The sequence below is a fragment of the Zophobas morio genome, unplaced genomic scaffold (assembly GCF_036711695.1).
Source record: "Zophobas morio isolate AGI-343-1 ecotype UQ-CSIRO unplaced genomic scaffold, CSIRO_AGI_Zmor_V1 ptg000012l, whole genome shotgun sequence".
Taxonomy (NCBI): domain Eukaryota; kingdom Metazoa; phylum Arthropoda; class Insecta; order Coleoptera; family Tenebrionidae; genus Zophobas; species Zophobas morio.
Genome location: NW_026972117.1, coordinates 23,720,299 through 23,746,327, shown reverse-complemented (window position 1 = coordinate 23,746,327; position 26,029 = coordinate 23,720,299). Strand labels below are relative to the sequence as shown.

The 26,029-nt window shown below is 31.9% G+C and overlaps 1 protein-coding gene and 1 long non-coding RNA gene across 2 annotated transcripts in view; one reads left to right on the top strand and one right to left on the bottom strand.

The window, feature by feature from the left end:
* The first annotated feature begins 8,201 nt into the window (after positions 1 to 8,201).
* Positions 8,202 to 26,029, top strand: part of LOC135128051 (uncharacterized) — a 31,666-nt gene continuing 13,838 nt past the window's right edge. The window contains exons 1-2 of the mRNA XM_064054862.1: positions 8,202 to 8,572; positions 19,042 to 19,191. Of these exons, the coding sequence (XP_063910932.1) occupies positions 8,469 to 8,572; positions 19,042 to 19,191 (254 nt within the window). The 5' untranslated portion in view covers positions 8,202 to 8,468. The remainder of the gene's footprint in view (positions 8,573 to 19,041; positions 19,192 to 26,029) is intronic.
* LOC135128053 (uncharacterized) lies at positions 22,359 to 23,463 on the bottom strand. The gene is made up of 2 exons (XR_010280319.1): positions 22,734 to 23,463; positions 22,359 to 22,678 (listed from the first exon to the last, which is right to left on the bottom strand). It is a non-coding gene; the product is annotated as an uncharacterized LOC135128053 (long non-coding RNA).

Below are 26,029 nucleotides of genomic sequence, written 5' to 3'. Positions count from 1 at the left end.
CAGTATATCATGGAATAGATGACACCACACCATAGCAAACCCCTAAATATTCCAATATTTTGTTAGTAATTTTATACCAATAAGCAAAAATTCCAAAGTCCATTGTTCATTTTGACGAAAGACGAATTTCATATTTTCTTAATGTTTTACGGCATTTAAAATTAAAAAAGTTTGTAGCGCCCTTTTTAACTTTTGCATACTGTCATCTTTTATCTTGTATCTGTTACAACTATCTGAGAAACAATTTTAAAGGTATTTTAAATTTCTCATGACGATGGTAAAACGGTAAAAAAATGTGTTTGTTTACTGTCTTCAAACTTATTTGGAGTCTAATAATTCAGTCTTCGTTTTAATTTTACTGTATCTTTTTTAACTTCTTTTTTTCTAAAAACAACTTTTTAGGAAATTTGCTTAAGTACTTGTGTCTTTTGTTACATATGCAGCATCTAATAAACTACACCTTATTACTGATCGTTCCTATTTATTCATCTTACTTCATTCCCAAGGCAGTTTCATAGAACGTAGGTTAAAGAAATATTATAATAGGGTAATTTTAACGCATGCCTTATTTCACAGTTTTTCGACATTTCACAGCTGTAGAATACACAAAATACCCACATCCGTTTCCGTCTCTCTATCATCTGTTTGTATCTGTAGACGATTTGCTGAGCACACATGTTCTTACCTGCTATATCTGCTAAGGGCAATATCCACAGATCAAAGTTGTTTGTTGTTGATAAAGTTGCCGGAGTAAAAGGTCACCAAGTTCAGAGTTCCTCCGTATTACTGTGTTTTTAATAACTTTAATAGCTTATAATAATAGGCAATGTTTCTGTTTTAATGTCGTGAAGTAACATACACCTAAATATTATTTACATAATTCGCGCAATGTATGTATATTCAAAAGCGGGGTAGGTTATTACTTATTAGATTTGAAATAAAAACATGGCCTGTAAATACTTTAAAAGTTTAAGATTCAGTAAGTTAACGATCGGTAATTTTATTACACAATTAACTGGCCATGATCAACTAATGAAATTGTCTGAATTAAGACATAATAATTACTAATTATTAAATATTTAACTCTAATTAAATAGTTAAGCCGTCGTCTATCAACCAGGACCCAAAAAAAGCACAATTGATAGTAATAAATTATGTTTTAAATACAATGTAATAAAAAAAAACAAAATAAATGGAAACCTTCAAACCTTTGTAGATATAAAGACTGAGAACATACTTATGCTTCTTCGACGACTATTGTCAAAATTAAAACAATTTAAAATAAAATAAAAATATAAAATAACAAAGTCTATTGTTAGTAGCTTGCACCCCAACGGTTCTAATAAAAAATTTTAAAACAGTAATTTTTGTCTTTAATGATAGGGAAAATTTTGACTTTTTCTATTATTCAGAAGACTGGTCCTCATTGTAAAACATACAGTTTATTCTTTTTATTATTTTCTTTGAGTTCCCATTTCTGTTGGAGTAACAAGAATAGTGGTAGTGTTGAGAAAAATGTGATTTTTTGTAGATTCAATTTTGTTCCATTTTTTGTAGACAAGTTTAAATTTGCAGACCATATTGAATTATCTTGTGTAAGTATTTTTGTTAATAATATAAAGTATTCTCGACTTAAAAAAAATATACAAGCAGAGAAATATATTTCGATAACCGCTTGGCATTGCTATATTTGTGAATATATAATGTTAAATTTGAAAAACTCTGTATTAATCAAATGTGTGTTGACAAAATCATATCGGTAAGAGTTTTTGATCTACTTTTATCTGATCATTTTGATAATAAAATAGCATATTGTTTTACACACTTTTGTTTTAGAATAAACCGATTAAACATAGAGGTTGCAAACTGCAAATTATTATCTAAAAACCCGTAAAACCAGGAACATGATCATAATTGATCGTTTTAATGTATACACATACTAATAATATTTTGTAATATACTTATAGTGGACTATTAGCAGGTTTAGCTATTTTTTCCAAAATTTTGTAAAACTTGTAAAATACTTCAAATATTTAAACTCAACGGCAGATCCGTGATTCGAAGAGGTCTAGAAGAACAAGTTAAAACAAGACTTTTTGTTAGAAAAGTTACGCTTCTGTGGAATTCGAAAGCTATTCTATATTCCTTATGTTTATCAACGACTTGCCGACATACCGATAAGCACATCCTTTTTGCGGATGATACTACTTTAATTAACATATCCAATGAAAAGAGCTGATTCACCGATAACAATTTACTTAATAATGAACTCCAATAAGTCGTCGTCGTTGTATTAGTAAAATCTAGCAATCTAGCTAATAACCGGATCAGTGCAAAGTCTCTAGACATACTATAGATAACCGTGTCACGTGGGAATAACATATTACTCCTTTAGCTTCAAAATTGGCTCCTCTTGTATTTCAACTAAGTAAGTTGTTAATTTATTGTGACTTGAAGACAGTGCTGCCCTTTCGCGGAAGTCATTTCTTTAGAATTTTCTTATTCAAAAAAACAAAAAAGAAAAACTATACGCGTTTTATTAAGAAAGTGTAAGGCCAATTAAAGAGAAATATTATTTTTGAAGTATTCTGCAAAAGAACAGTTTTTATAGTAATGACTACTAAGTTTGAATCTAATTTTTCAACTCTATATATAATTATAATATAACTAACAGGGGATGTAGGCATTTGTTTGCGTGTTCGTTTGTACTTCCGTGCGGTCTTGCAATTTTGCAATATTTAGATAGGTAAGTATATATTATTTTATGTTTTTAAATTATGCACTGAACTTGCTTTTATCTATAGTTACCACATTCTGACGGTTAATAAATTATTATTATTATTATCATTGCATTGCATTATTTAAGCAATCTCTAGATCATGGTATGTAGTATGAAATTATATATAATGTGACATCTAAAATTAGATATACCTATTCCTTGGAATTTTAGAACATTTAAACAAACTTTAAAGCAGTCCATCTAAAACCGCTATAAATAGAGAATAAAGAAAACAGAGTGGCCGATATGCACGTGGAACAGTATACAATGCAATTTTTCAATTTACTCCTTAGAAAGCACATAACAAAGTCATTTCAAATTTTGATAATTAAGAAACTTTAACTACATAAAGATACAAATAGACAAGAGACTAATGCAAATCCACAGTTTGAAAAAGATCAATAAGATTAGAACAAGAATGAATAAAAGTGTAATTAAAATAATTAATGTAGTCAATTCTTGCATTTTAGGTACGTAGATTTTTTTTAATTTCGTAGAGGGATCGACCCTTGAGTGTAAAACTGAATTTTAGGGACTATTATCATTCACCATCTTGAAAAGGGGGTGCAATTGTTTATTTTATTTAACTTCGTAACTACGAGTTTGATAAAACATTGTGTAAAGAACATGTTCATAGAAAACAGAATTATTATCTGCAAATTTTATTAGTAACGTTAAGAATAAAAAAGTTATTACGATATTAATTAAAATTCAGTTAGGCAAGAGAGAAAATAGAAGATTTGTGGGAAATGAAAATAGGACAATAAAAAAATGTGCTAATTGTACTTAACCGAATAAGAGCGAGCAAAGCACACACATCAGAAATACGAAATATTCTTTCACGCTTTTTGGCAAGTCAAATTTTCAAATGCTAGTTTTTCTTTCAGTGTTTAATAATGAAATCCTGTCTAATAAGTTTGAAAATTTACTGAGTATCGGTTTGAAATTGGATTTTGTACAAAACAGATTGATTTGGCTTAATAATTTCTAACTTCTAGATTTTTTTTTGAATTCTAAATTTTTAAACGTTTCTATGGAAAGAAAGCGAAACTGTTAATAATTTTGTCCAAGTAAGTATAACATATACCGATTCCTGACAGTTCCAATTTAAAATGCAACAAATAAAGACCAACTTTTCAAAAACCCTTGGCTGTTTTTGATCGTGGTTTTTATTCTCTCTCGCTAGATTAACCATACAGTGCGTTAAAGAACACAATTCATAGAGCTTACCGTTTTTAGCCACCCTGACAAATCATAAAAGTCATTAGGAACTGCTCTACAACATTGTATTCATTTAAATTTTCAAGCAACTTTTTAGCAATGCAACTGTTCAGAAAAAAAATCGCAACAAGTATTATTTTTTAAGAGCTGTATACAGGTATTCCCTTTGTTGTGGTCAGTTAAAGTCAATTTTAACCTCTAGAGTGTTTATACAATATTCTAAAACATTTAAATTTTCAAATACCCAAGTTTCAGATTTTTCTAATAGAATAGTCTATGTTTTGTTGTTGCACCTTAATCTATTTTCACCAAAAGTTATATTTTTTTTGATCAACACTCTATGTATAAAGATTCAGTGTTATTTACATCTCATCAAAGCGTGTATCTTTGTTTATATATTTACAAAATATTGTAACATAGATGTTAAAAATAACGTTGTTGTGTTTTTTTTTTGTCAACTCTCGCTGGAAAATATTTGAACTCAAGAAAACTAGAATAGCGTAGCAGTGTCGCATCTAAATTAAAAAGTGAATTATGGTTATAAAATTTAAGAAAATATCGATCAAAGTATGTAGTATATTATTCTACTTAAAAAACAGAATAGTTTCGAAATTCTGACGACGTTGCCAAGTTATTCTTACTCTTGAAATTTTTTTGGCAATGAAAGGGTTCACAAAACATCGCAATTGGGTTATTTTTAAAATCTGGGTTACAAAATTTTGTGGAGATATAAATAAAGATACACGCTTTATTGTGATATCAATAGAATTGGGTTTTAGTATACAATGTTTACTTGCACTTTATTACTGCATCTTATTATGTTTTCATGTTCTCTTTCTTTTTGTTCAGTATTTTATATATTGATAGTTGGTAGTTATTTTTTATGGACACTGTATCTTAGAATTGCATTTAACTGATACTACAAAAAGCGTGTATATCTCTATTAATCAACACAGATCTAAAAAATAACGTTATTGCGATTTATACTTCTCGAGCGTAAACTAATACCTAAGGAAGCATTGTAATAGGGTCTATGGCTACTTTTATGCTTTCTCGACGTTTCATGACCCCATAAAAAGAAATAAAATTCGCAAAATCAAGTTTTGTTATTTTTTGAACAAGGTGGATAATGTTTTATTGTACCGTCGCGGCCGTTGAAAAGTACCACACTGCATTTTGGCGCACTATTTGAAAATTTAAAAATTCGAACAGCCTAAATTGGGTTCTGCATCAAATATTACAACCTCACTGTCAACATTTGACAAAACAGTGTCGCACGCTAGTTTAGGAATGCCACATTTAATAATGTCGGTTTTGCCAAACCACCGGGAAGAATTGATAAAAAGCATTTCAGATACCTGACAATCTTGACATGCAATCCCGTTAGAATATGTGCAAAATGCCGTCTTATCAATATACCAAGAGGTCTCCTAAGCGTAATCCATTCAATTGGTGCTGCGATAAAGCATTAACTTTTGTTGAAGTAAAATTTTCTGCTCTACGAGTCTACGACAATGCTTTCAGTGACATTTGAAGTGACATTTTAGAAACTTCAATTTCGGAGCAATTCACAAAGACGTGTCAAAGTGTTGTACTTTTCAACGGCCGCGTCTGTACTTTGCGTTTTTTTCTTAATATATGCACGTCATTTTCTTTTCTATTAAATTTATAGAGATATGTAGGGGACAAAATTTACCATTTTAAACATGTTTTCAGTTTCTTGTTGGTAAGAGAAGACTATGTATATTAAGAAAGAAAAAAGAAGGCAACATATAAGTCCCGCCCACTAGCCTTGTCTCAATTGTAACGATGTTTCTATGTTCGTCGTGAGCTGGAGGGAGGGGGGCCAAAGCTTAATTAAAAATCGTGTTGCTCAAAGAAAACTAATAAGTATGTATTAAGTTAAAATTGAAGCCGAAAATTAAGCCCCACCCACTCGCCCTGATCTCAATTATGATGAATTTCTCATTGGTTATCACACCGAGAGGCGGAGCGTAACTGCAAAATCGATATTTCCCTACAAAAATTTACTAATTTATACATGTTTTAAGTTTCTGGTTTGTGAAAAGAAGACTACGCATATTAAGAAAAATGTCAAAATATAAGCTGATCCCAAAAATATAGCCTATTTGGGATCACGGAGCAATATTTTCGAAATATTGAGAGTGAAATTCGAATTTTTTGAAATTTTCAAAAATTGCGATATTTCAATAGGGTCATTCTGGAAAAACGGTTGGAGTTTTAGAAGAAATGAGCCGAAATTAACTTCTGTGGCCCGAAATCTACAAGAGAATGTATTTAGATAAATTTCGAAAATTATCGAAAATGTGTCAAATTTTATTTTTGAAAAAGTCGCCTAAAAATTCTCAAAAAATTGCATAGTTGAAAATAATTGAAATGCATGTTAATATTGTCATTTGAAACCATGCTGTATAAAATGCTTTATTCTTGCTTTTCTTTCTTAATACATACAGGTTTCTTTCAACAGCAACATCATACTTTAAACCTGTTGCAGGTAAGTTCTTGTTGAGAAATAAAGATTTTGCAATTAAACTCCGCCTTCTGGCTGATAACGAATAAGAAAAATTATTTGCATTTAAGAGGGGAGTGGGTGGGCGGGGCTTAAATTTTGCCGTTTTTTCTGAATGTACGTAATCTTCTTTTTGCGACAGCATATTTAACACGTTTAAAATGGTACATATTTGTCGCGTAACACGGATTTTACACTTAAGCCCCGCCCCTTAGTCAGACAATGAATGAAAAATTTATAACATTTGAGGTTGGGGCGGGCGGGTGGGGTTTTATTTCTTACTTTTTTTTCCTTGACATATATAGTTTTCTTTGAAAATAATGATACATAAAAACGTGTTCGACATGGTTGATTCTTGTTGAGAAATAAGCATTTTGCAATTAAGCTCCGCCCTTCAGCTCATGACAAATAAAACAAGTCGTCACAACTGAGGTGGGGGTAGGTGGGCGGGCTTGGTATTTTGCGATTTTTTTAATACATGTACGTAGTTCTCTTTTCTAGTATATTTATAGAGGAATGTGATGGGCAGAATTTACCACTTTGAACATGTTTTCAGTTTCTTGTTGTGGAGAAAACACTATGTACACTGAGAAGAAAAAAAGGCAAAACATAAGCCCCGCCGACCCGTCCTGTCTCAATTGTGATGATTTTTCTATGTTCGTCGTGAGGGGGGGGGGAGGGGGGCAAAATCTTTATTAAGAATCGTGTTGTTCAAAGAAAACTATATGTAATATGTAAAAATTAAAGCCAAAAGTTAAACCCCACCCACCCACCCTGATCCCAATTGTGATGAATTTCTCATTGGTTGTCACACCAAGAGGCGGAGCGTAACTGCAAAATCCATATTTCTCTATAAAAATTGACTAATTCAAACATGTTTTAAGTTTCATGTTTGTGAAAAGAAGGCTACGTATATTAAGAAAAATGTCAAAATACTTAAGGAGCCGTACAATTTTAGTCTTTGATTTTTTTCCATTTATACTAAAACTAATGAGATATTGAGAACCGCGCGCTTAGTTACTCACAGCAGATTGGTGCGAAAATAAGCTTCTATGATGTAAGCTTTTTAATTTTGAGTTGAAACCATTTTTATTATGGTTTTAAATAAACAACTTTTAGTCAAAATTGCTAAACAATTACTTTTCAAGTTTAAAAAACAAAACTTTCGCGGTATGTGTATGGTGTTATCAACGACATGACTTTTGTATTCCAAAGCCAACTTAGATTAGAAATTTAAAGAATCGGATAATATATTTAAACCCTTTTTCCTGTTTGACTCGTGTAATGGATGTTTATTGTAAATTAATAATTAATAAAGATTACGACTATTTGTGTTTAATATTTTTTATAAGTATAAACTCGATAATGTGACCTTAAAAAATTTTTAATTAATGTTTATCGAAAAATATACCTCGAGGTGCATATCGAAGCTCGTATTTAAAAGACGATAAAAATTCGGTGAAAATAACCTTTCCACTTGCAGATAACACAACAAAAAATTTAATGCATTTTTAAATCAGTATTACAGTAATTATAGTGTACATTGTTCACAGGTATAAAAATGACTGAACGAAATCAACGAAAAAATAATTTGTTGTTCGCAGAACCCTTTCGCCTCCGCCCATGACTGCATGGCCCACTGCTCACACTTCCTTTATGAAACAGCCTAGACGATCGGATCAGCGAGTAGAGAGCGCGCTGTCGCCGTCGAAGCTAGAACGTAGTAGGTGGTAGAGAGGAAAAAAAGAAAATCCGTTTTCTGTCATTCAGTGCGCGGAACAGTTGCTTTTATTATATTTTCAATAAAATCGAATCACTTTAATAGTCTGTGATGTGCGCTTCATCAAATATTTAAATAATTATTATAGCGCAAGTGACGGCCTTGAAAGTTCTCTCACGCGAAGTGCTACAGATCAGTGATTAGACAAAAAGGAAAAAATGGAATTCAAATTTTCGGTAAACGAAATTTTTCGACAGCCCATTGTCAGGCTTGGCAGTAACATGCTACCGCCTGGCTTCACAGGCGACAGGAGGGCGTTCTGGTGAGTAATAATTTACGTAACCCTAAAGCGATGTCCGTAAATTTCGTAAATAAATTATTAAAGTAAAAACATCGAGGTGATTACTGGATTGCTAAAAGAGAACAAGCGGTGCGAGTCATCGAGTGAAATTTACCAATTAAAGAGCAGTCATTTATTGTGTCAGGGTTAACCCGATCATGTCTGGTCGCGGTGTGGCTGCCGGTGGTAGGGTAGGTTAGGTACCCTATTTGAATTATAAATATTTTACGGTCTTCGTACGACTCCCATGCAAATGTGTGAGTGTGTACTGCTTTACGAAACGAATTTAAATTTCAATCCACTCAATCTGAATTAATTCATAGTAATTATAAAAGTCTTAGTGGTATTCGTGTTTTTTTTAAATGACGTCGTATGCGAGACAGATTTCCATAAAAAATTCCATTCACAAAAAAAATAGTGTGTGTCCATTAAAGGTCTGGTTGTTAAAGGTCCTGGATTCGTCGATTCTTGGGTGACGCCGCCTATTGAACGAAGTGTTGCTAATCCGTAAAATTTTTGCGCAACAAGCTCAAATATTTCGCACAAAAAACAAATTCTTGTATATTCGTTTATGGGAAAACGTAACTAACATTCCGCAGAAGCCACTTTAAAAGGAGTGTTTGTTTTTTCTACTCTTTCTCATATTTGTAAAATTAATCAATACTAAATTTATCTAGAGATTTTATTTAACTATTTTGAATTATTATACCGTTCAGGATGCTTTTAGACAAAGGTAGGCCATGTAAATCTAGTAATTTGGTTGGCAACCAATTTCGTATATGCAAACATCCCTAATGAAAAATTAAATTTATCATATTAGGTTAAGTTGTAAGACATTTGAATAAGTAGTAATTAAGTTTTAACTTTAATAATAATCCGTATCAACAGTTTTGATTATAATATATAATTATTCCTAGCACTTAACACAAAATAATGAAAAGGAATAAATAACTGAATAATGTCTACATCGCTTCTGCACGCTTCTTGTGCTTCAGGAGTGTTCAGGTTAGTTCTAGTTGATGCTGCTCAAAATTTGGAATACATGGATCAAGAGACAAAAAACAAATTGTATGTTTTTACAGCTGTTTGAATAATATCCAAAAGGTAATCGTCCTCAGGTCAAAAATAAACTGTAATAAAGTGTATTTAATTAAAGACTAAATGACGAATTTTTTAAACTTACATGAGGTTGGATTTTTTTCTAAATAAAGTACATATAATGAGGCACGGCCGTAAATGTTTCAATATACATATGTATCTAAATATCGAGAAAATTATGTTGTCGTGCTTACATTTTTAGTTAGATTTTTTTCGGAAAAAATGAAAATTTAGAAACATTAAGCACGCCAAAAATGTGCAATTTTTCTATGTCAAAAAATCGATCAAGATTCCCTTAGATTTCCTCAAAATTTTTCAGATCCTATCAAGTTTTTCCATTTAGATCCTTTCAGATCCCTGCAGACTGTTCCCGATTCTTTCAGTTTTTTTTTAGATTCTTCTAGATTCTACAAGTTCCCTCAGATTCCTTGCAATTCTTTCCTAATCTTCCAGTTTCTCTCAGATTCTTTCAGATTCTCTCAAATTCCTTTAGATTCTTTCCAAATCTCCAAACTCGTCTCAAATTCTCTCAGATTTCCTCAAATTCCTCCAGATTCTTCCAGATGCTTTAATTTTCTTTCTGATTCTCTCTTCCAGATTCTTTCGATTTTTTTTTTGTTTCGGATTATTCCGGATGTTTTTCGATTCTTCCGGATTGTTTCAGATTCTTTCGAATTTTTTCAGATACTTTCAAAGACACCGTCAGGAATCCTCAAGATTGTTTCAAAATTTTCAGTTCTATTCAGATCATTTCAGATTCTTACAGATCCTTGGAGATCCCTGCAGATTTTTCAAAATTCTTCCAAATTCTTCCAGTTTTTTTTTAATTCTCTTAGATTTTTCTAAAATCTTCGAAATTCCTCAAAATTCGCTCAAATTCTCACAAGTTTCCTCAGATTCCTTCAGATTCTTTTCAAAGCTTCCAATTTCTCTCAGATTCTCGCAGATTCTCACAGACTCCTTCAGATTCTCCCAGAGTCTTTCAGATTCCTTCAGATTCCTTCAGATTTTTTCAAATTTTTTACCATCGTTTCAGATTCTTCCAGCTTTCCTCAAATTCTTCCAGATTTGTTCGAATTCTTTCATTTTCTTTACGACTCTTTGTTTTAATCGAAATCCTCAAGATTCTTTAAAATTTGTAAGTTCTGCTCAGGTTAATTGAGATCCTTACAAATCCATTCAGATCCCTGCAGACTCTTTCAGATTCTTCTAATTTCTTCTAGATTCTTCGAAACGTACCAAGACAAGAATAACAATATTTTTTTACATTTATTTTTAAAATAATACAAAAAATATTCGACGGAAATGTATCGGTGAGAAATAAGTAAAATAATAATACAGCGCAAATTCATTGCTGAGGCCTTACCTGTCTAATAGAACAAGCCGCCCCTGAATTAAAGAATGGTAATACCTGTTCCTTTCAGTTGAACAATTTCTGAAATAAAAAAAAATCCTCCGGCAAGTTACGCTTTAGTATTTTATTCGATTTCGATTATATCACTAGAAAAATTTGAGTCATAATCATCGTCTTCTGATTCTGAGTCAGATTCACCTAGTGAAATAATGAAAGGAGGAATGTCTTCATACGAAAAATTTCCCATATTTTATGTTTTTTCTAGTCGGTCAAAATAATTTTTTCACAATGTCCACAAAAATTTTGCCACATGTTTGGAAAGTCAAGTCATAAATTCCCCAACCTATCGGGTTGTATTGAAATGGTATGGGGGTATTCTAAAAATTTCATGACCATGGTTTAATTAATTCCCACAATTGTTTTATCGAAAATTTTTGTTCAAATTATGGTTAAACGCCCATTCTTGCATTTGACTTTTTTACTAGAAAATGTTGGTGGCTTGTCCAACTGCACTGAATGATATGGTGCGTTGTGCATAACCACCACACATTTGTTCTGTCCAACTTAGCCAAAGCAGGAATAAATTGATTAACCACCCAATTTTGAAAAAATATCCTGTCCATTGTTTTGTGATAATCTCTATCATTGTTTTTCGATTTCAATGACAAGGTAACACCATTTCAAACCCAAATTGGCTTCCTACAGGTAGAATTGAAAATCTTGATCTTCCAGTTTTAATTTTGGTGGCATTACATTTTACATCTGATTCGTGCACCCAACGACAAAATCATACTGAACCATTTTCGTAAATCCAAATTTCGTCGAGGTATACGAATGCTCGCAAGAATTTTGAAATTGGAGGAATTTTCTCAAACAAGTAATTTTTGCTGCAACAACATGTTTTTGTTTACATAAAATTTTGCGGCCGTTTACCTCGCTATGTTTGTACCCATCGACTTCAGAGTTTTGTTCAAGGTTGTTCGACCCCCCCCCCCCCCCCCCCCTTAAATTTCAAATGTTTTCGCGAATCATCCAAAAGTGTATCTGCTGGGTATTCATTTTTTTCGTTGTTTTGCCAAATTAGTCGTTGCAGGTCTTTTCTAAATACATAATTTGAAAAAGTGTCAGTGGGGATCGCTTGCCAGGAGATGAAGTTTTCAAATTTTCGACTTCAGTGACGATAATTTCAATTTTGCTAATGTATTCGAACAGATCCTTTATCGAGTCATTTACAATAATGTTAGTCATCCATATAGGTTTGAATCAGCATGGCTTTATGAAAGGAAGATCCACTATAACAAATTTGGCGGTTTTTACCCAAGAAATTAGTGAAATGTGGGATTTCTCCCGTGCATTTGACAGCATATCTCATGCCATATTGCTACATAAACTTGACAATATTGGATGTTCTTTTCCCCTCCTTGAACTTCTTGGATCTTATCTATTGAATCGAGTTAATTATGTTTTTTACCACGGTTTTTCCTCCCATAAAGTTATCTCAACGACCGGTGTTCCTCAAGGTTCAGATCCTGGTCCACTGCATTCCGACATTTTTCTTAATGATTTACTGTTATCCCCCAAATGACCTGGTCTTGTCATATAATTTCCTCATTTAACGACATGATGCTTTTGCAAAACTGTATTGACAACTTCACGAACCTGTGTGCTGATAATAAGCTTGTTTTAAACACTAATACATTTTTGTATGTATCATATACGCGTAAATCTAATCCTAAAGATACTTTTTATGCTATTAATGTCAGTTAGTTGTTAAAGATCTGAGTGTAACTTACCACTCTGAGCTAACTTTTAATATCCACATTGAAGACATAAGTAATTTAGCAAATAAATCATTGGGTTTTATAATGCGCGTTTCTAAATATTTTAATAATCCTAATTTACTGAAATCTCTTTTCTTTGCATTTGTGTTGGGTAAAATTGAATGTGCCTCATTAATCTGGTACCCCATCTACATGAATCAACATCTAAATGCTTGACAAGATACAAAGAAAATTTCTGAAGTTTCTCTCATTCCAGATGGGCTTTTATCCCATGATATGAACTTATTATTACAACGCCATGGAATGCAGTCCCTTTCGTCTAGACGTAATTGCAGTGTGCTAATTTTTTTATTAAACTGCTTCATAATAAAATTGATTGCTCTATTTTGCTCTCGAAAATACAGTTTCATGTTCCATGTTTTTCAGCACCTATAACTAGTATGTCTAAATGTGCCAATAAATTGATAGATGACATTTTTTCTGGTCTAATTACTTGAGTTGGGGACTATCTTTTTTCATTTGCAGATAGCACCTTTTTATTGAAATTTTGTTGTAACCAAATAATTTTCGGCGTTTTAAATTTTAATGACATAAACATAAGTCAGTCTCACGCACTGACAGAAACCGTTTTGTCAATGAATCAGTTGATCCAGTGTGAAGAAGAAATTTTTGACTTTTGTCTAAAAATATCCTGAACGGTTTATACATCGAGAAATAAAATTTCTTAATGTTTATTTGCAATGAATCGCAAAAAAAACGCAAATTTTTATTTGCCAATGTATAATGTGTTTAAAGAAAAACGAAAACAGTCCTTATAGGTAAAACAATCTAGCTTGTAACGACGTAACGTTCCCACGATGTATTAAAACTATTAGTTATTTACAGTGTAGTTTCTTATAGCTACTTACGCTATCCTACCGACAAACTCCTGTATAATTAATGACACTAATAAGATTTCAAGGTTGGCAATACGTCAAAAGTTAATACACATTTATTGATACCATATGTATAATTATTGCAATTTCGGCTATCAATTCACAAATATAAATATGTCCACCGTAATTTGCACAGATTTCATCCAACACTTCAAGTGAGACACACACAACATGGTGAAAACAAAGCAAGTAATGACAATCAATAAAAGGGAGTTACCAACAAATTCTAACTATAAAACTTGATGGTATAATTACAGGCGTATTGAAACAATTACAGTATAAACCAGACGACAGGAATTGGTCCAGGGAATTTGGACAGTATTTTCTTCGCTTTCTAAAGCGTCACCAACACCCAATATATGTCAGGGCGTATTTTATATTTATAAAATAGAAAAAAACGGGCCGATTTTTTCGTAACGCTGTTATGCAATTCGTCAATATATTGACGAAGCTTAAATTAATTTTGATGTCTATTATATAATACCAATGAAAACGTTATTGCGTCCTAGAATTTGAGGTCATCAGAAGACTATTTATCCAACGCCTTCATTATTGCAACGAAGTTAATGGCGAGCTTTTTGAGTACCTTCTGTAACATAAAACTTTTTCTATATTTTTACAGTGGTTGTTTGATTTCAGTTATTTATTTAATTAATTGAAAAAACAATCGTTTGCTTTATTTATAGACTAAATTGATCGGTTGAAGGTTCAATTTCAAATTCACTTTCGTCGTCCTAGCACTAAATTAACGTTCATCACAAATGAAATTTTATTAATGCAAGCATACAGAGTGAGTGAATAAGCGCGTACTGTTTGATGTGTTATTAATAAATATTATTAAAAAAAAAAGAAGAAACCATTGTCATACTCTTGGAACAGCATAAACCAAAATTCACCAATACAGTGTTCCGTTTTCGAGACTTAACCTAAAATTGAAAAAAATTAATTTCGTTTGCTTTGCTTGTGTACACTTTCAAACAGTACAAACATGATATGAAACATGTTCACTGTATTTAAAATGGGACAGTTTTCAGAACGTTGTTGAAATTAGTGTACGCAGTACTTGAGAAAATCTGATAACCACACTTGCTAATTTACCAAAGAACAATTTTTATACATACGTTTTAAAAGTGTTGAACGCCTAAATAAAGAAAAATTGATCAGCAGTTGAATTATTCTCTTAGTTTTGTATGTATAAGGTGTTCGACGCAATAAAACCTTGCTGCGGTTAGCTCCAGAGCAATAACTACCGAATTTAGGAAGTCTGGTAAATATTCCATTGTTAGCATAGATAAATTTAATTAGGATGGGTTCCTCGGATGATCTTGTCACCCGGATAAAACCATCACAAATAAGCTTATCTATTTTAACAACGAATGTTTGCCAGACTGTATAATTTCAGTAATTACAGTTTCAAAGTAGTCAGAGTAAGTTGTTTATTTGTCACTCGTATAAATGGAGAATTATCTTTAATTCAAAGACAACTAAAATGTCCGCATACAGCTAATTTTCTTAGATTATTGTAAGAATGGAAGGAGATTTTTACAAAGCTACCAAAACGAGTTGTTGGCAGGTCTTGCGCCAAGCTGATGGATGAATATTGACGTACGACGGTCTCAAGAAACAAAAAATGATCGATACACATTAAAACATCAGAATTACGAAGTTAATTCTTCAATTTTGAAGTTTCATATTGTCAAAAATTTGGTTCAGAGATTTTTTTAACAATTTTTTTTTCGATTTCTGGAGAGTCTTGTTGATGTACTACCGAGCAATGTACCAGTTGGCATTGTTCAACAAGATCCTAATCCAACAAGGTTCTTATGCTCTAAATGGAGGAGTGGATTTAATTAGTTATGTAGAAGTAGTATCGTTCTCCGTGCATGTGTTTCTAATTAATTGCAAGATTTTATCGGATGCTAAATTGACCATTTTGTCATGGTCAGCTGGATCTTCCGATCTCTCACCTATGGAACGTGTGTGGGATATGATCTGGAGAAGAGTGAAAAATTTAATCGTTCCTCTAAACGGAGGGTTGGATCTTGTCCATTTCATAGATTTTTTAAAATTTTTATGATTTGTTTTCAAAATGATTATAAAATTTTTTCGTATTTGCATTTTGGTTTTCGTGAACACCAATTTTGTTTTGATTTATCCCATTGTTTATTTCTTACATCAATTCTATTTATGTCTGTTGTTGCAGAACGGTACACAGCAGAACAATTTACGGCTCATTTCACTTGATAAACTGACATTCCACAAATTTCAACCATAATAAATCTTTGTATTTTAAACTGGAGGATTAAAATAGAAGCGACAATGTACAAAGCAACGAGAAAGAGTGAGACAATTGCGGGCATGTCATCACGTGTTATTCTTACGCGGAACGTTTGAATGTAGCAGTCATAAAACGAAATTTTCACTGTTTCTGTCACCACGTGCTCATTAACTGGTGTCCTGTGGTGTTAGCAGTGACCGGAAGCACGATTTTCTTAAGTCACAGTTACATAGCTGTAGGTTGGCCAGCCGAGCTTGGTTAATAAATAAACTAAACCGTACTTAACACATGCTACAATTACAAAGTTTAAGTTCTATTGGTTTACGTTACGTAAATGTCCAAAAAAGTCTAATCACTCTAGAATGGAATATACCTAAGAACGTGTTTTTGACCTTCTTGTTCCCCACGCATCACAGACTAGCTCATTCCGGTGAATTTGTTATTCATCAACACTTTTCTACAACTCGTGAATGTTAAGTGAAGGTATCTAGCACTATTTAAATTAGTTTGAAATGATTTTCTAGTTTGCTAATTTTGAAATGTTTATTCCGTTACGAAATTAATTACCGTGATAAAATTAGACGTTCTTCTGCGCTTACCTAATTTGTAATGTAGAAGAACACGGAATATCATCGTGTCTGCGTGTCATAAAAACTTAAAAACTACCTGAATGGTATGAATCATCTAATTTTGCCTGTTATTCCGACATCAACTTCACGGATAATCGTTTCTACCAATTTGATTGATAAAAATTACAGAAATTTTTTAATGCCACGACAAATGCTTGTGTGTTCCTGAAAGAGTTGTTTCATTAATTATAATTGCAGGATAGCTGTAACACTTAAGGTTCTGTTAGGCGAATGTTTATCGTCGGCTTGCGTGATGTCGACATGTGATGAAAGTAGTCATGATGTTAATGCAGCGTGATTCATAAAACATACAGAGATTCACTTTTTAAAGTTCGAGAGTGATTAACTTCATTCTTAAGTTAAAGTAAGGTGGAATTTTCGACATTCCGTAACACTTCGAAAACACTAAACTGTCAACAGTAGCAGAAAATCGATAAAAGTTCTTCAATCTTCTATTTTTCGATGCATGCCCAAATAGAAAAACCATTGTTATTCTACTTGTTACCTGTCACGTTATTTAAAACGATGTTATTTTAATTATGAAAAAGCGTTACCCAAAATTGCCGATTCATTTCTCGCTTTGTAAGAAAATCTCAAATATTCCATTGCCTGTCCTTTGCTTGTGGTTTAATAAATTCACTCCTATTTTTAACTTTCCACGAATAGATTGTTCAAAAAAATGGAGTTTTTACAATTTAATTTTACAGTTTATCGCAGGAACTACGTAACTCCCTTCTTGAAAACGACATTAATTTCGAAATTACAAATCATTAATTAAAATTTATATATTCATCTTCGCCGGAAAGTTTAAATTCTTCAAAATAACCCTATCGCAATTCTTAGCTAGCGTTCAAGAAATAAAACTGGTACAAGTCAGTCGATAAAACTCTTTAGCAAGAAAATTGCGTGGCTATAATTTTCTAGTGTCAGATTTACCAAAGAAACTAATTTTCGCGAAATTATATTCCGCTACAAAAAATCATAACTGTGCTTTTTCCATTGTCAAGAAATATTTAGTAAGCGAGAGCTTTTTAAAATCGTGCGGGTTAATAGCAAAAGTTGAAAATTATTAACTCATTCACAACAAGTTTTTTAAGCTATTTCACAAATAAAAAAAGAAGACTTTTAAAAGAGCTACTATAATAAAATCGTAAAAAATCGCTAGAAAGCACCTTAGTAGACAAAAAGGTTCATCATATTCAGAAGATGGGTAAAAATAAAACAGGATATTCTTTCCCGTTAATGTCACAGTAGATGAACATTACAAGTGAACTCATCCGTATATTTGTTGTGCCAAAGGACGACAACAGGTAGTCTTGCGTCCAGAAAGTGATAATTACACTTTTATTTTGCATAGTAATCGGTGTTTTAGAAAATTAACTTTTAAAATTGTTTCTTTTATATAAAAAATGCTACAACTTAATTTGACTCTGCTACGATAAAACTAGGAAGGTCAAGGAAATAATTTTCTGAGCTTTATTACAGTTCACATGACCGTACTTTATCAGGCTACACATGCAAAAAAATAACTTGTAACTGTAAAGTTAATTGTAGATATTCAAATTAATTTAACTTTTTGAGTAAATATAGATCCGATATACCAAGCGTCGCACGAACGAGTTTCATTTTCGTTTTTTTATCGTTCTTTATGAATTACAACGAAATTGATAAAATACCCGAATTTGTACTTTTACATAACATAATGGTCTGTCACTTCCGCTTTTTCTGGCAATGCGTCAGATTTATATTTTTAGCTGTTCTCCCTAAATGTATATTTGGATCCAGTTTTGGTCTTTTTTTGGATCAACAAAAAAAATACTGATTTTGACTGCTAGACTTTATTTAAAAAATATGGAATCAGCATTTTTTCGTTTAATGAAGTTATTAGAAAGAGCCACATTTAAGTAAGGATTACGTTTGCTTTAATCGTTTTCAGTAGAAAAATACGCTAAAAAGGTCAAAATTGTACTTTTATTAAAAACAAAAATAATCATAATCAAACATTATGTTAATAAAAGAAAAAACTGGAACAATGGCCTCCTTTCAAGAAAATCGGTATATAATTTAAATTGTAAAATGCCAGCTTAGCCTGTTACTGAATGTTAATATCATGAATGACATATAAATGCAGTGTTTTAAATATTGCAAAAAAATTATTAACGTGCAATTTCATGAAAATGTTGTCCACACTTTTTTTTTCAATATTTTAATTTATTTTTTTTTTTTTTAATCAGAAGGTGCCTTTTTTCGCTTAACCGCCCTATTCAATAATTTTTCTCAGAAAATCAAAACAGTGTATTGTTTTTGTTTGCCCATAGTTGGTACAAGTTATCTTTTACCTTTCATTCATATTATTGATTCTCATAATTATTTCAGGGACATCGTGGGAAAAGTTTCAGAAATTGTAAATGCAATGGGAGAAGCTTCAGCTGCTGCGCAAGGACTTACAAAACCGATAACCACTGCTGACCGATTGAGAAATTCGGAACACACGCTGTATCTTCTTATTGATCAAAATGCTGCCAAGTAAGTAATTGAAAATTGTTGAAAACACGTTGCCAAGAAAACTATTCGTGTTCCATAAAAGCATCTAAGAATAATAATAATCTTTATTCTATTTTAGAACCATAATCTTATTTATAAGCACCCAAATGCGGGCTTAAATTGGCCTTTTTAGCACAAATCTGTCAAAAATTGCTAAGCAACAATTGATTGTTCATTTACACTAATCAATTAATTATTCAAACACGCCTCGATATTCAACGTTTTTCTTAAGTTGGAAAAATAATATTTTATCAAATCATTACCTGACCGACTTCAAATTCTTCTAAACTTTCGTTTGAATAAAGGTTTTCCGTTTCTTTAATTTACATTTTGAAAAACGAATTATCAAATAATCAACGTGGTATCCATAACAACATCAAAATAATAGCCAGCTATGTATTAAAATTCGCATCGGCACAATTCACACAGTCTTGCCGAAAATACTCAATATTTCGTTCAAAATAGTTTAGAAACTAAAATAGAATAAAACGTTGTATGTACCACGTGCATAATTGTCGATTGTGGCACTCGGGAAATTAAAAGCCCTCCTTCGTCGGGCTTTAAACATTCCCTCGTGCCACAATCTCCCTGATTATGCCCTTAATACATAAATAACTATAAAACTCATGTTAGGAACTTTCGTATAATGTATGGATATGCCTGGGGATACGTTGAGATTAAATAATTTTAGAATTACGCGAGCAACATTCCAGTTTGAGTACCATTTAATTCCAAAGAGCGTAACCAAGAAGTTTCTATTAATTAGAATTGTCTTAATTGATTGTTCTTTTATTATACTCCTAGTTCGTATGCTTTCTGTCATTTCTAATTAAAGTAAACGCATTTTTACATTTTATGAATGCAACACGTTATATTTTTGTAGTTACTTATAGGTTATAGTGGTCAAACTACCTTTTCAATTTTAACTGGTTATGTTCAGATAATTGCTTTAAAAAGCTTGTAAAAACGTGCAATTTTAGTCTTCTTAAGCAGTTACGACAATTTTTATGAATGAAACTTCACAGACTATTTTTCACAGAAAACTTGGTCTCATTTGAATATTCGACTAAACGAAGACTATTAAATTTAAAAAAGTCGTTGAAATGACCGTTGCGAGTGTTGAAAGTGCGTTACCAAGAAAGCGATGAATTAGATAAGTTTAAAGTTACACGCAAAACTACCCTTGTGACTACAGCTACCTTAAATTTACCTTTTTATTGTGCGACAGAGAGGTGATTTATGTTTTAAACGTGTACACCCTACAGTGCTAATCAACTAATGCATCAAATTCGAACAGTTTCAGTGAAAAAAAAAATAACAATTCCATTAACTCTTACGGATGTCTCTCAAATTGTCGCTCTGTTTCTGTTATTTTGTTAAATTAAATTTAATTCTGCGTTTATTTGTCTTCTTTTTTTTTGCTAATTTCTACATCATGTGTCAATAGTGAATGGTTTTTCAATAAAATAACGACCACCAGTTAAATTAATAATTTCTAAAGTTTGGTTTTGCGAAATTTTTCAGGGTGGCTGGTTTTTTTGCCGGTCAGTGTATTTCTAGAGATAAAAAAATCCAATATGGCCAATACAGACTCTGAATTCAAATGGTGCTTCTTTACCACGTTGTAGTGATCAAAATGTTGGTGCAGAATTTAAAAAAGTGGATTGAATTAAAACCACTAACCAAGTAAACGATACAGTTTTTGTGAACCAGTACTTATAGATAAATCTACGCCAATCAAGAGTGTTTTCCTCATAAGTCATACTGCTATTATTTATTCTCAAGCAATAAAGCTAATTTAAACGTTGGCATTAACTAGATATTTGATTTTTCAGCTCTTGGAATTTATGAGACTTGTAAATGCGCCTTAGATTTTAATAAGGCCATAAAAATAAATTACGGGATGTAAGATTTGAAGATCTTGTAGGCCACAGAATGCAAAGTACTTAAATGTGCATTATCCTGAGCAGTGGAACGGAAATCGCAATCAGAATATTCGGTGGCCTACAAAATCTCGGGATATTATACCGCTTGATTTCTTTTTATGGCCTTATTTAAAAGAAGGGTTGTAACTTGTACGTGTTACAAACACGAAAAACCTGAAAAATCGATTGAGAAAAAGATGCAGCATTTAAATCAAGCTATTCTTATTAAGTGCCAGTATCAAAGTTACAACTAGAGCGCAATTAGGACTAGAAGTTAATGAAGATGTATTGAATATCTGCCTGATGCTGTTACATTTTTGAAAATAATGTTTCGTATTTACATTTTAGAAGTTAAACTGTCTCATTCTTCTATATTTATTTTCTTATTGATATATGCGCAGATTTTCAAATTATCTAACTTGGTGTACCACAAGTCGTATTTGTGTTCTATACCAGAGAGCAATAAAAATTACGATGAATTTTTGAAGATTGGTATTGATAGAATGGCTGCTTTTGATCGTGTTTTTATTACTTTTTCGGTATTATTATTTCATGTGCATTTCCAAACAAGTTACGAATTACCAATGTTCGTTCTTGGGACCACTCAAGAGAAGTATAAATCATAGCCATAGCATCATAAATATTTTTTCGACAAATGTTTGGAAAAATGAAATATTTGAGCTAGGATAAGTGGATTATTCCTAAAAAGGGCGAAAATACTATTTCATACCAAAAATTGTAAACCGATTTAATACAAATTTTATTTACTTTTAATTCATTTTTGCTAGATATTTATTATTTTGATTATAAATAAATATCAACAGTAACTTTTATCAATTATTAAATAAAACACAAAGACATGTTTTTTAGGCTTTCGTAGGCCGTTTTATTACCACCATGACTGAATCTAGCAAGTAAAATTGTAAAGCCATTAACGTGGAACAATTACGTTCAAAATACTAAGGGTAATTTCATCGCAAATAAAATTGTCTCAAAAATTTTTCTTACCAAAGACGAAAATTTATTTTATTTCATTTCATGTTCTGGCAAAAGAAACCTAACCAAAAATTTAGATTTTGTATTCAGAAATGACCTAGAATGACTCATTTGGTAACATAATGAAAAAAAAATTTTTCTCCAGTCGTCTTAAAACATGACACTTTTGATGACAAATTCAACACTAAAAGTAGACGTTTTTGTAATTAGGAAAAAAAAATGCGTTACCAAGGAAACATTTACTTTTAATCATTAACTTTGATACAATTCAATTTTGGAACATTTTTTGTAATACAGGCTCAAGTGGAATCGGTATTATGGGTTGCCTATTTTAAAAACACAAATTGGTCATCTTAGCTGAATAACCCTGTATTTATGGTAAATATTAAAATATTTTTCCACAGAACGGTAAATGATCTTGGCTTTTTAGTTTTCGTATGAGGAATCGTTACAAGTAGACCGGATTTAATATTTTCAATATTGTCTGTTCTTAATTCCACCAATTCTTGACAACGGTCTGCGCCACTCCCTCCGAAGATTGTAACGACCTGAAGGACAATTTATGAAGTGCAATCATTTCATTAATTTAAGTTGTAAACTTACTTTCGTAAATAAATATTTTTCATCTGGAGCATGGCTTAAAAAATCTTCTATTTGGTCATTTGTTAAAACACTTGATTTCTTTGACTTGTAACCTTCCGCTTGTTTCTTCAAAAACGCTCTTAGTTTTGAAAATTTTTCTATGTCTATGCCATTTTTTTATATTAAAACTCGCCTTTACTATGGAATATTGCGACCACAGTGTGGATGATTTCATTGTTTTTGCCAAATCGACAAAATACACCATCAAAACGTTCTCGGAATAGGTTTCACTGTTTTTTTCCTTATACCATCTCACAAAACGCCTATAGACAAACTCATAGATTCACGCGATTTGGTCAGAAGTAAGTCTGCAATCACTTTTCGACCACATTTGTAGGCAAATCTTCAACAATCAATGTTTGATACTTTTTGAAAATCAGTGACAGTAACTAAATTACTGAAAAGTAGAAACTGTAACGTAGAAGTCTCAAAATCTTTTTAATCTACCAAGTTTCTTCTTTTGAAGTCACAGTGTGTGATCATGGCGATACTTTACATAACACTTCATTCTTTTTTTCCTGCTTTCTTCCTATTGTGTACACACGTGTACGTGTACGATTTCGTAAATAAAAAATAAGTTATTGGTTTTGTGCGTTCTCCGGCTGACTGATCGAAATTACGACGCCTATTTTTACAGCTTTCTAAATAATCTACGTGTTAGACAATACACACAATTTGTTAGGTTTATGGCCACTTTCGCTGGTTAAGATTATCATATTGCATGGCCTGTCTCGAAAAGAAATAAATATTCACCTTGCAGTATAATCCTCTTTTTTCGTAAAAAGAACTAAAGGTGGAACAATGGAATTAGAAATAAGAAACGTAAATAATAAGATATATTGTACTTTTAGTTAAACATTCTCAGGATGTAGTTGAGATGAATCGATAAAATCCTACTTACTTAAGTTTTTAACTGTCTAAAAAATGGAAAAGCAGATATGAGGTCTGCGACCTTAAAAAAGAATAGAAGAAGTGTAATTACTACATGTATGAATTAATTACATGCTGTACATACGTCTTTCGGTTTTTGTTCGCAGAATTTACAGTTGAATGACAATCTCATCGTGATGAACTGACTCTGTAATCGTTATTTTGTGCAGGTATCTATTAGGACTTTAGTTGAATGTTGAACGATGAATTCAGCGCCGTTTTCACAACAATTAGACCTTAGCGCGTTGAAATAGCAACGCAGTCCATATGTCTGCAGGATGGAAAGGTTTTTTACAATACGGTAAATCTAATGCGTCTAGTGTGTTGAACTTAGCACTAAATAAAATTAACAAACACGGAAGCCATGCAACAGAGCAAAAATGTTTGGTAAACGTTTGTTGCAGCAATTCTGGTAACTGTGTTATTGTATTCTATTTTTCGAGGTTAGAAGTGTGCTTTTAAAAATTTTAGACTATTTTGTTACCAGTAATGAATACAGTAAACACGAATTATGAATTTAAATTCTAGTCTCACAAATTTGCTGTAATGCCTTCGCAGGACATCTCATTAAAAACCAACTGTTTTCACTATCTGTTCATCTCTCGTCTTCTGTGTGGGAAAAATCGATGAAAGAACGTCACTTTGGTTCACATTAATGCAAATTAAACGGTGGTTATTCGTCGAGAAATTTTAAATATTGGCAGTCTTAAGGCGACATTTCGTCTCCATTTTGCCTCACTGGCATTTGATTACGAAATCTGCTCCTTTAGACCAATTGTCTAATAAAACTGTCTAAAATGCTATATGAGAACTACCTTTTTAATTAGATCATGTTCTACGCCTTTTAAGCAAGCTCTTACAAACGATGAATGATCCAATCTGAAAGGTTTAATTTTGAGAATCTTATCACCGATATTTTAATAAAATTTGTCTAAAATAACGTTAATTAAAAGTGTTCCACATTTTTTTTGTAATTTATGAAACAAAAGTCGTTTTTAAGCTGCACTAGACGAGTAAGCAGCTTTTTTTTTATGGTCTGCTACACACAACGAGGGATAAGAAAAACAGCTGACTATCCTGCGCCTGGATGATCAGCTGTAGGACGATTTTGTTGGTTGCGGATTACTGCAGAACAGCTTCTTTGAATTGGATGTAGTGGATTTTCGTATTCTTTCTGTTGTTTTAATGTTTGGTTTCACATGAAGTTTTACGCTGTCTTAGTTGTTTCGACAAATATTATTAGCACACATACAATATATATAAGTAGGCCATGTAAATTTAGTAATTTAGTTGGCAAGCAAATTCGTATATACAAAAATCCCTAATGAAAAATGAAATTTATCAAATTCAAGGTTAGAGAATCTGACAAAAACTGCCAGTAATTCCACACTTTGTATTTTCCATTCAAATAAGTACGATTCAAAGCACTGAATTAAACAAATATTATTTCAGTATTTAATAAACATATAGTCAATATCAAGCAATGGCATTAGTTTTGAACTGTCAGTCAGTATCAGATTCTGCAATAATTTTCCCATTGCAATTTTTTTATTTTTCCTTTATTTACTGGCGTGCAAAACTAAAAAGCAGTAACTCCATTTTTAAACATCACAAAAATTTCGAAAATAATTGTAGTCTTTGCTCTTTACCTTGGTACGGCAGTATACGTCACGTAGTTTATTTTGGAACTTTATATTTGCACTTCTGACCCGCATTTGCATGACAGTATAGGTTTTATCCTTAAAATACAATTCAAAAGTTTCGATTATTTCAACAGTTTTATTCCTATTGCACAATGGCTCATCAAACTTGGCGATAATAGTGTTGATAAAACTTTCAATTCGCTAGAATCGGCTATTATTTTGAACTAAAAATTTAAAGCAAATTACAGGTTCTCTTGCACATGTATCGAAATTATTATCAGCACGCAAAGAAATAGCAAACTCGTATTTTTATGTTTTTATTTCTTCACAGCTAGACATGCATTAGAAATAGAAAACAGTCTGCACGATACATGTCTTGGCTGAAAGTTGACGTCTTGACTTTGGTTACAAAAAAATCACGTTATACAAAACGAAAGACAGTTCATTTATTGTGTGTGTTTTTTTTTTTTTAATTCCAATTCTAAATAATAGGCATTGCATAATCTGTGACGCTTTTGCTAATAAGGATTGCAACGAAACGTAATTAGTCCTCGTTGCAAATAAATCTGAAATGTGGGTTTATTCATTAAAAGGCTACAAATCGATATCTTAAATGCGATATTATTTTTATCCTTTTGAAAGGAGTACAAGGTCTTCATAAAAAGTTCTTCCATAATTATAGGA